We start from the raw sequence: 9830 nt of genomic DNA, 5'->3' as shown, positions 1-9830 counted from the left end.
TTTGGATCCCTCTCGCTTCCATAGCCTTCCAGAGATAGACCCGAACACGAGGCGGGCGGCATCAGCGATGATCGAGCTAGGGTTGCTAAGATCATCGGAGGTAATGTACTGAAGGACTCTGTGAAGGCATCCCATGAACCAGGTGATTTCGCACAAGGTAGATCATGGTTATGCAGCCCTGCTATGGGAAGAGTTGGGCAGTTGCTCTTGGGGGCTCGTCCAACTGGCGATAACGCTAAAACAGTAACGCTTTCAACTGGAGGAAGAAGCGATTCCGAACTGAGAGCCGGTGTTCTGCGATTCCTGGATCTCATTGTCAAGGATGGTAATCAGAGTATCATAGGCCAAGATGAGTGGTGTGAATCTTTATGAGCCCGGCTCAGTTTAATTGTCATTACTCACAGCTCAGCTCTACCTCGTCATGTTCATCACTTTTTACTATATTTATAGGACGATGTCATTCAGGTCATCTCTCCTCGGACTCGCATCGTAAAGAGTTGGTCCATGGCTGTCCTATGGTGAATAGCGTCTTGGTTGAGCGGGTTAATAGAATGATTGATTCACTGGAGGAATGGATTCGGTGAGTAACGGTTACGTGTATAGTGTAACTCGTGTTGTATCATCACCCTTGATCGTTGTACTGTCTACCTCGTGGCTTGCTTAATAACCACCTTGTCCTTGCTTCGCAGAGCTCCCTCGAATACTCGGAATCCTACCGACGTTAATATTTCTCTAACTAATGCTGCTAACAGTCCCGTACTTAAACTGTATAAGGTAATATCAACACTCGTATCGAGGCTGATATGGGCTATTCCAGGACATTCCAGACGCTTCGCTAAAGGAGGATTTCATGACCGTACTAGCTATTACAATTCGTGAGGCATCAAACGTAAGTTGCAATCATCGGGCGTGACGAGTCTTCATGAGAGTGTCCAAAGCTCTTATCAGTCATGCTCACTTCAAGCGTCAGGAAAGCTTGGCTGGAAAATTTTGTTCAGCATTCTAGATGTGGTCAGAAAGTTTTGTAGATACCCGCCTGCAAGGAGTACGCCGATGAGGCTGATCGAGAGTTTTTTGTGTTACATACCACTGGGAAGAGTGTTCTATCACGTTGGCTCGACAAGCAGATTCAGAAGTAGTTCGATATGAAAGGGTTCCTAGGCGCAGGGTATATCAATCCTAGGCGCTTGGTGTATTCCTTGAGACTCTCGAGAACATGCGCCATTATTCTATATCAGGCATAATTCACGAGCATTGGATGACTATAAGAAGTATCTTTCGATGGGTCCTAGGGAAACAGATGCCGCGATTCAAGCTCTTACGTCAGTAATAACATAACAGCGATTTCTACTTTTCATACCAGTGAAAGTGCACTGTCTGGTATGTATTTCAAGACCTTGCGTGGGTTTAGATACTCCCGCTTGGAAGTAGTGAGTTCTCTCTGCCATTCGGTGCTGATATCGATCGGGCCATCACTAATTTCCACTTCACTAGCATAAACTCTTCCAAGGCGGCTCGTCTCCCGCGGTGAGTTGGCCAAGAATGCGTGAAGTCATGGGAGAATATGCTGGTAGGGATGTCCTTTCTGGGGAGACAGTCGGATCAATTCTCCGACTTCTTGGCGTTGGAGTCTTCGAGGTGAATGTCCAGAATACCACGGCCAAGTGTATAAGCCAACCACAGAGCAGAGTGAGGGTCTTCTAATAATCACACAGCAATCACTTAGTATGCCAAATAGGTTGCGAATGTGAAGAAGATACAGATGGCGGATCCGAACGTTTCAACACGAGATAGCTCTGATATAGTCGTTATGAGTATGGGTAAGACAACCTTATGCTGAGTTTGTCTTATGCATGCCATTCAACAACTTCAGGAGCTGCAGTAGGGTCTAGTGCTGACACAGCTTCGACACTGGCTGCTGGCATTGCTGCGCAAGCTAAAGCAACTCTGAACGGTGCGACAGTGCCCCGGACGGCGGTGAGTTGACCAACACTGACGGGATCAGGCCTTTTCATCCAGCCTTTTCCCTTATATCAGGCTCCACCAGGTGATCCGTCCGGCGCCAATGATGGATCATCACTGAGCGAGAAAGATAGCTTAATGCCACCGGCGCCATCACTTGTAGAAGATACTACTGGCCAGGCTGAGGATTTGGGTTAGCACCATACCATCATTCTACTGCTGCTAACTGCCCCTTATACTCAGTTGATCTGCTCCTCAAAGAGATTTTAACACGGGTACCCGCATCGGCTAGGAGATTCAGGCCACGTCCCAGGAAAGTCAGCAAAGGCGTTTACAAGTACCTATTGGGTTATGAATGCAATTAGCTCAATACATCTTGACGAATAGGTTCGGCCTTCGAGATGTATCCTTCCTCACACGGTCTGGATCCTTGTATGTATCACATATAGACGGTATAGCGGCCAAACCACAGGTGTTTAACGTTGGGCTACTGTGACATGACTTGATCATCCGCTAGTATTCTCAGTATGGTGAAACTGAGGTCCCTGCTGCCAACTTCGTGGCCTCTGAGTATGGTGTGAAGGACGCTTCGGACTTGGATAGCTTGACTAATCTATTTCGGCCTACGAGCTTCGGCCCCCAACGCCAGAAGGTAGGTTGCCCATGCAGCTAATGTAGAACTTGAATTTTACAGTTACTTCCTGGGTCTTCCACCTCTGTGTTGCAGGGTGGGACGACTATCTCATCTCCGTCTAATATAGTTGGAGAAGGCAGTTCCGATCATCTGGTACGACGGACCATCGATTGGAAATCCTTCGGGTTTCTGTATCGACTGATCAAACTTGGGATGGATGCTAACGATCCACAGTGGCAAACCCTGTGGGATCGATTCTCAACCAACGAGGGATTAAGATCTCCTGCGAATCCCCGGAAGCAAAAGCTCGAAACACTCCAGAAATTTGTGGAGCAGAGTTTGGTGTATGCTGTGCGCAAGGACTGGGCGAAGGAGCTGTTGTACAAGAAGCCTGGCGATCCAGATCCCGTGATCGATGATGCGAACATCGATGAGAGTGAGATCGAGCCCGCGCCTTCCCAGGGACCTGCTGTGGCTGTAAGAAGGAAGGATCGACACAAAAAGCACCGACATCATCATCATCACCACCGATCACGCTCTGCGTCGCATTCTCGGCGTAGAAGCAAATCATCGAGCCCTGCTAGTGTTTCCCGCTCGAGGGATGGTCAACCCATGGATGGCGGCGGCGGCGTCACGTCGCCTCGAGGCTTCCCTGGTTACGTACCTCCGACTGCTCCAGTCCCTCCCGGACATGGTACCTTCTACAAGACTCGATTGTGCCCGCTTTTCCAATCTGGATCTTGTCCTCGTGGGCAGGCTTGTAGCTACGCTCATGGTCCGCAGGAACTTCGTCCCAACGTAGCGGGCGGTGGTAGACCTAGTGGAGGCCTGATAGGTGGTCTTCATACAGGCACTGTTATGCCAACGGCTCGGGTGGGTGATAGTGTCACCCTCAGTAGTACAGCAGGTGGTGGCGGCATAATGGATGGAGGTGGCTTATCTATGACCATGGGAAGTGTCCCAGCTAATAATCCGTATTATAAAACACGAATGTGTCAGGCCTTCCAACAAGGGTTATGTCAGAAGGGCGCCTATTGCAATTATGCCCACGGGCCCGATGAGATGGCATATTATGGAGGCGGTGTATCTGGGGTACTTGCTGGTGCGGGAGGGGATCTGCCTAAAGGTGCTGTCAGTGCAAATGATATAAGGCTAGCCGAGAAGCGACGGTTCGAGAAGAAACGTCATCATCATAGTAGGTCTCGGTCCTATTCATCAGACGCTTCTTCTTCTTCGTGGAGCGACAGTAGCGGCAGTAGCTCAGAAGAGGACGAAACTGATCGTCGTATTAGAGAACTGCAACATCGGCTTGGACTTGGTCATAATGGAGCTAACAACCAATCAGGCAGCAATGGCCCATCGATGGGACCACCAGTTGCAGCGGGGATGGGAATGATGGGTATCCAGCAAATATCTATTCAGCCTCCCGCTCCAAGGAGATATAAAACTGAATTATGCAAGCATTTTATGGAGGGTAAATGTGGCTATGGGGAGCATTGCTCCTATGCTCACTCAATGGAAGAGATACAGCAACACGCAGCTGCTAATGTTGCCTCTAGCCCATTCCAGATGCAACAATCGAACACCCTCACCGGGCAGTCACTCCTCCAGCCTCAGTCCAGTATAACACCGTCAGTGTCTCTACTAGAGAGTGTGCGAACGGATGGATCAACCAGGCGAAACGCATCGGGGCACGGTCACCATCATAAGGGGAAGAAGCTCCGTACAGACTCTAACGCACCTGCTGCGGTGAAGATTTGTCTTGACGATCTCTAGAGTCAGTATGTATTGGATCTGATGTAGCTGGCTACAATTGTAGGTTACCTAATATGGTGCCGAAGCTATCCTCAAATATTATTAGCTCTTGGAGTATTAGACAAGGTGTCAGAAAGATGGGCTACTTGTGTACCGATATCTCATTCTCGATGTCGTTGTATTATTAATCTACATTATTTGGTGGTAGATCGGTTGTGATTGCCGGTACCCATTGTACAATGTCTTTTCTATCATTGTCTCAGTCTCTGTGTTGTTAATTGGCCTCATGTGGAAGTATGGGAAGCGCTCCACGTAGCTTCACGTGATTCATGATTCAACGTACTCCCAGTGGCAAGGCGGTGCCAAGTCTGCACGAAGAAGAGAAAGTCCCACTCATGACCTGTGAACCTGGGCTCACCCGCTCAACACTGACAGACCAAGAATTCGAGACTCGATGGGAAGATGTCAGACGCTTGCTCTATGTGGTATGCGCTATCGAGGGTACAGATATGCTTCTACTACCCTCATGCTACCGTGCTATGGAAATGGATCTTGGGCTATCTCCCAGTTCGTTGGGATATCTAGCCATGGGTCAAGCCTTCTGGCAGGCATCTGCCGCTCCACTATGGGGCGCTGTCTCTGACTCCATGTCAAGGCGGCTTGTTCTCACGACTGCAGTGGGGGGTTGGGCTATATTCACCGCTCTAACCTCGGCAGCCAGCGGATTCTGGGTTTTATTCGTCATACGTTGTCTCAATGGGATTGCTCTGGCATCGATTATACCGGTATCACAGTCCATTGTTGCTGATGTATCCCTTTCAAAGAACCGGGGATCGACTTTTGGATTAATACAGTCATTCACTTCTTTTGGACAGATCTTCGCGAGTTTATTTGGGACCTGGTTGAGTGGCATCACCATCGTACCAGGGTTCATGGGCTGGCGGCTAACTTTCTTACTTACTGGTGCTACGAGTGCCTTCTTAGTCGTTGCGCTGCTAAGAACATTTGAAGAACCGCCTAGGGGTGCTGCGGACATGCACGAAGGAATAAAAGTAGACCCGGTTGTATATCCCTCACAAACGTGGTTTGATAGTCTCACGGAAGAGTACCGGAAGCTTTTCTATTACCTCCGGGAGGTAAGAACTAGTCCCTAGTGGTTAGGTCGGTCGATTCTTCTCCGATTTTCAGGTTCGGTCCTTTGTAGTTATCGTACTCCAGGGTTGTTTTGGCACTATACCATGGGGAGCTTTTACATTCACCACCTTGTGGCTACAATATATTGGCTTTTCTGATCGATCAGCGGGAAGCTTGATTGTCCTATATATGGGTGCAGCTATCCTCGGCAGTGTCTTAGGTGGGAATCTAGGAGATTGGGCGACACGACGGTGGAGATATTTTGGTCGCCCCTTCGTTGCCGTGTGCAGCGTCGCAGCTGGTATCCCTACTCTTGCTATAGCATTCTTCGTTGTTCCACGTTCTCCCTCTTCATACGGTAGTTATGCTGCTCTCCTTGTTATTTTCGGACTAGTAGCAGCATGGCCTGCCGTAGCCACCAATCGTCCTATTCTAGTCGAGCTCGTTGATTCACATAGCAGGGCCAGCATCATCGCTTGGCTCACCGCCTTGGAGGGTTCTTGTGGAGCATTGTTTGGTCCACCAATGGTTGGTATCATTGCTGAACGAGTATTCAATTATCAGCATATGTCAGTTCCTGTTGCTGAGATGTCACTAGACATCCGGCATAGGAACGCTGAGGCCTTGAGTAGAGCTATGATCATCCTCACATGTCTTCCCTGGATGATATGTTTGGTTTTTTATCTCCTTCTCTTCAAGAGTTATAAGTACGATTGTAAGAGACGTACTCAGCAAATCCCAGCCACAGCCGAATCTAAATCGCCACTGTCCAGTTCTAGCGATGATTGAGGTACACTCTATCCAAGTGTATTTATGGATACACATACGATGCATGCGCGATGTGAAAACCAAGGATCTTGTGTTTCGCTAGTTCAGATAAATGCTAGTATGGATCCTACTCCAAGTATGTCTCCGTAGCCAACAATCGTGTTATTCACAGTGTTTCGAAAGTGTGTATTTCTTGGAAACACTCAGCTGCGTTCCCTTGCAGAATGCGCATGTCGCACTGCGATAATCGCAGTACCTGCGGTTTGGCTAGGAGATCAATTTCCTGCGAGGTGTTGATCACCACCTCTGATTTAGCGGGGGAGGGGCGTTCAATACTGTCGGACAAGTGTCCAGATCCCGGGCTCGGTCGGATCTGGAAGTTAGCGACCATTGGATCAGAAACGGTTGGTCAACCAGTGGTGATGACAGATATTTGGTTTGGTTTTTGATGATCTTTGGGACTCCTGTAGCGTAGTATATAAGCAATTAATAATGAGTTAGTGATAGTGTGCACGCATGAGTTCGTGTTGAGCCGTAGCCATCTGGCTCAAGTTCGTTTTGTTCTAATCTCCACTCTCCCCTCCGTATCGCGTTCCTCAGTGCTGGGAAGGATCAACTAACAAATTATTTTCCTGCTGTAATCATGCACGGGTTTGCATACGTGTTTCTGGCCTCGCAAAGATCCGTATATGTCCCATAAAATCTCTGACCCATAGGATATGGGCTCCTCCCTCTTCTAAGTCGAGGAAAACTAAACCCATCAATGTTTGTGACAACATTAACCTCGAATTCCACATTCATGGTTGGTCTTCACGTATGGACGGTGAGTAAAGAGTCAAGATGGTGCTGAATATCAGTGAGCTGAGAGGTCGTATCCTGGAGCAACTGGACCACAGCCGATATAATTGTCATCCGGTCAGGTGTTTTCGCTTACCTTTTGCTGATTGTTGGCAACTGTATCGAGTCCCTGTAGAGTTTGTTCAAGATCGACGCCTGAGGCCAAGTGGGGATTTCGAATATTCAACAGATACATTAGATGTATGAACGGAATAATCTTCGTAAGGTGGTGCATTGATCGAAAACTTACCATTGCCATCCTTTTCTTCCAAGAGGGAAGCTGGAATATCGAATGAATCCTGTGGAATCGCCGGTACACTTTCAGTGTTGGAGAGATCGTGTATATCGTGTTCAATCTTGGCCAGGATGGTGTTCATTTTGGGATCAGCAACCGGATCAAAGGAAACCTAACTCCGATGCTTTGAACAAGGTGAGCATACCCCACCTTACTCTTTTTAAAGTCTCCGTGCCACGAGACAGCGCTAGAAGCGCTGCAGCCAGTATGAATTTGGCAGACATTGTAAGGGAAGTTGTAAGTAGTAGCTGAATGGAAACGTAGTATCCCCATTACGACCGCGAAGTCAGTCGATGCGCCGCGGCGAGCGATATCTAAATGAAACTAATGGGGCGAGCGCTGTTTCTCAACAATCGGGCAGGGTTTGCAGCTTTCCACGACTCCCGGTTGTGAATCAGATGGACGAACAATCAAAGGGACGAACAGGTTAGCGCACGCCCACGCAATCGATCAAATCCTATGGACGAACACTGAGCTGGACGAACATTGGCAGAGAAATGCAACAGAAGACGTTCACGCTCAGAAACATCCACACTCATAATAACACACACGAAACTGTGAAGAAACTGTATGATTGACACTCCCAACTTACAGCTCGATATCCATTCGGCCCTGAAGGCGGTTGTTTTTGCCAGGCCTTCCACGTTTTCGTGGGAATGGCTTTAGTCTCTTCTCCTGCAGACAACGAACCGCATGATCCCGCATTTTTTCTCGTCGTAGGTGGCCTTCTCCGGATCGACAGTCGCTCGTTGGAGGCCGTACTCTGTCGCCCACGCCAGTGTGAAGAGGCCGCAGTTTGCAGATTCGGGTGTCTGCTGTTGTGTGCACAAGCATACGCACTTTGTACCTCTGCCGAGGGTAGCGGTAATCACTTCACGCATAGGTCCAGGAATCGCGTTCATACCCAGTGAGCTATCGAGATATAGCACTAGTCCCTCGTGACTCCTGACGGCGAGGACGAAATGCTTAGCTCCATGGTCGAATAAGGGTTGGATGATCAAAGGTGCACTGCTGAGGCTAGGAGCCTTCGGGATGCCCTCAAACTGTGTTTTCATAACCTCTAATGATGCTGGAGTTATCGGAGGAAACTGCAGCAAACATACGCACCTAGTACACAGTAGGGCCATCCAGGTACCAACAGCCATGTCGGAAATTTCGGTACAAGGTGAAGCTAAGTCGTGACGTTCCAGCACACTGAGACGGAACTCGCCAAGTAGAGTATCGTGTACCAACCAGTTAGGCGACGCGGTTGAGGACGGGGACCTACACTCAGGCGATCCATCGAGCTCCTCTGTTGATGCATTGGGTTCCTCCGCCGAACACTGAGAGTTTGGCTTCGGCCGCTGAGGCACCGATCCTTGGGATGCAGCTTCAACCTCACCGGTCGATGCGCTTGGTGATGGTTGGGAACGATGGTTAGCAGTCTTGTGAAATAAGTTCACGATTGAAGAGGATAGACCACCATCAGAATATACAGAAGCCTGAGGAGGTTCGTCATCAGGGGACACCGGTGCGCGGTACTCAAGTGTCACATCCTGGCTGGTAATATCCACCCGCTGACACTTCCCCGGGCAGTTCGAAGAAGGATCGCCTCCAGCTTGAGTGGACTCCACTCAGTGGAGCTGTTCTGTCGCGAAAGGGAGGGGTGAACGTGCAGTCTGTTTATGTCGACAACTACTTCGGTCTGCTGCTGCAGGATGACGAGTCTGCTGCTGGGGACTCAGAAGTGTATTACCTCGACCCCGTTCACGGAGGCAGCTACATTCCGGCAAAGGTGTTGGAGATAGTAAGACAGTTGTATCGACGCTATACTACAGTGACCGCAGTACCATGTCAGCAAGAGAACGTCGAGAAGCAGAACTGTGGATTGCTCGTCCTAGCTTGGACAACTAAGGCTGCACTGAATTCCCCTGGAGAGAGCTTGTCAAGCATATGGTACTTCGTCGAGTACGACGAAGAGCGAACGCATCGTCATGCAACTCGTTGCGCGAGGAACGGTGTGTCGGAGATCTTTTCCCGAAGGTGAATGCAAACGTAGGGAGATTAGGGAAGTCTTGAATTCGATTAAGGCCTTGATTGGCTCGATAGTATCGAGTCGATAATGGATTGTTCTCGTGTAGATCGATATGTAGCGCGAGAGTGCATTGTGGTTTGTGTTTCCGTCCGTGCTCTGATGTGTTGATGTTCAGAGAGAGTTCGCGTGGTGGGGTAGTGTGGAGTGACTCCAACTCCAACTAGTGCTGAACGCCTGTTACACATGACTCCAGTGGAGGGAAGTAGATTTTGTGGCCCTCTTACCTAGAGGCCCTGGGCTAGGGGGGGCAGTGAGGAACCTTAATTTGGACTTGTATCTTATTTCAGGACTTCAACCGTAATTGAAATGAGACCCGGGCATTAAGAGGAATTTACGGCGGACGATGTTCTTTTTATGCTTTTTTGGGCGTG

General features: G+C 49.1%; 4 protein-coding genes across 4 annotated transcripts; 3 read left to right on the top strand and 1 right to left on the bottom strand.

Annotated features, from left to right (window-relative positions):
• Positions 1–1742: 1742 nt before the first annotated feature.
• On the top strand, positions 1743–3469 carry Pmar_PMAR014930 (hypothetical protein; the record flags this gene model as incomplete). The annotated part of the gene is made up of 7 exons (XM_002776305.1): positions 1743–1820; positions 1874–1977; positions 2038–2155; positions 2206–2299; positions 2350–2434; positions 2489–2614; positions 2657–3469. Coding segments are annotated over exons 1-7 (1398 nt in total), but the record flags the coding sequence as incomplete, so codon positions are not given.
• A 91-nt stretch (positions 3470–3560) lies between these two features.
• Positions 3561–4372, top strand: Pmar_PMAR014929 (conserved hypothetical protein; the record flags this gene model as incomplete). The annotated part of the gene is made up of 2 exons (XM_002776304.1): positions 3561–3661; positions 4019–4372. Coding segments are annotated over 2 exons (455 nt in total), but the record flags the coding sequence as incomplete, so codon positions are not given.
• A 374-nt stretch (positions 4373–4746) lies between these two features.
• On the top strand, positions 4747–6274 carry Pmar_PMAR014928 (membrane associated transporter, putative; the record flags this gene model as incomplete). The annotated part of the gene is made up of 2 exons (XM_002776303.1): positions 4747–5487; positions 5540–6274. The coding sequence occupies 2 exons, from the start codon at positions 4747–4749 to the stop codon at positions 6272–6274; spliced, it is 1476 nt and encodes a 491-aa protein (XP_002776349.1).
• Positions 6275–7063: 789 nt separating this feature from the next.
• Pmar_PMAR014927 (hypothetical protein) lies at positions 7064–7609 on the bottom strand (the record flags this gene model as incomplete). Its single annotated transcript, XM_002776302.1, has 4 exons — positions 7064–7138; positions 7188–7246; positions 7341–7497; positions 7541–7609. 4 exons carry the CDS (start codon positions 7607–7609, stop codon positions 7064–7066), a joined length of 360 nt encoding a protein of 119 aa, XP_002776348.1.
• Positions 7610–9830: the final 2221 nt, after the last annotated feature.

This window comes from Perkinsus marinus (genome assembly GCF_000006405.1).
Source record: "Perkinsus marinus ATCC 50983 genomic scaffold scf_1104296953800, whole genome shotgun sequence".
Taxonomy (NCBI): domain Eukaryota; phylum Perkinsozoa; order Perkinsida; family Perkinsidae; genus Perkinsus; species Perkinsus marinus.
Note: the sequence above shows the minus strand (reverse complement) of the source record. Positions and strands in the feature narration are given on the sequence as shown.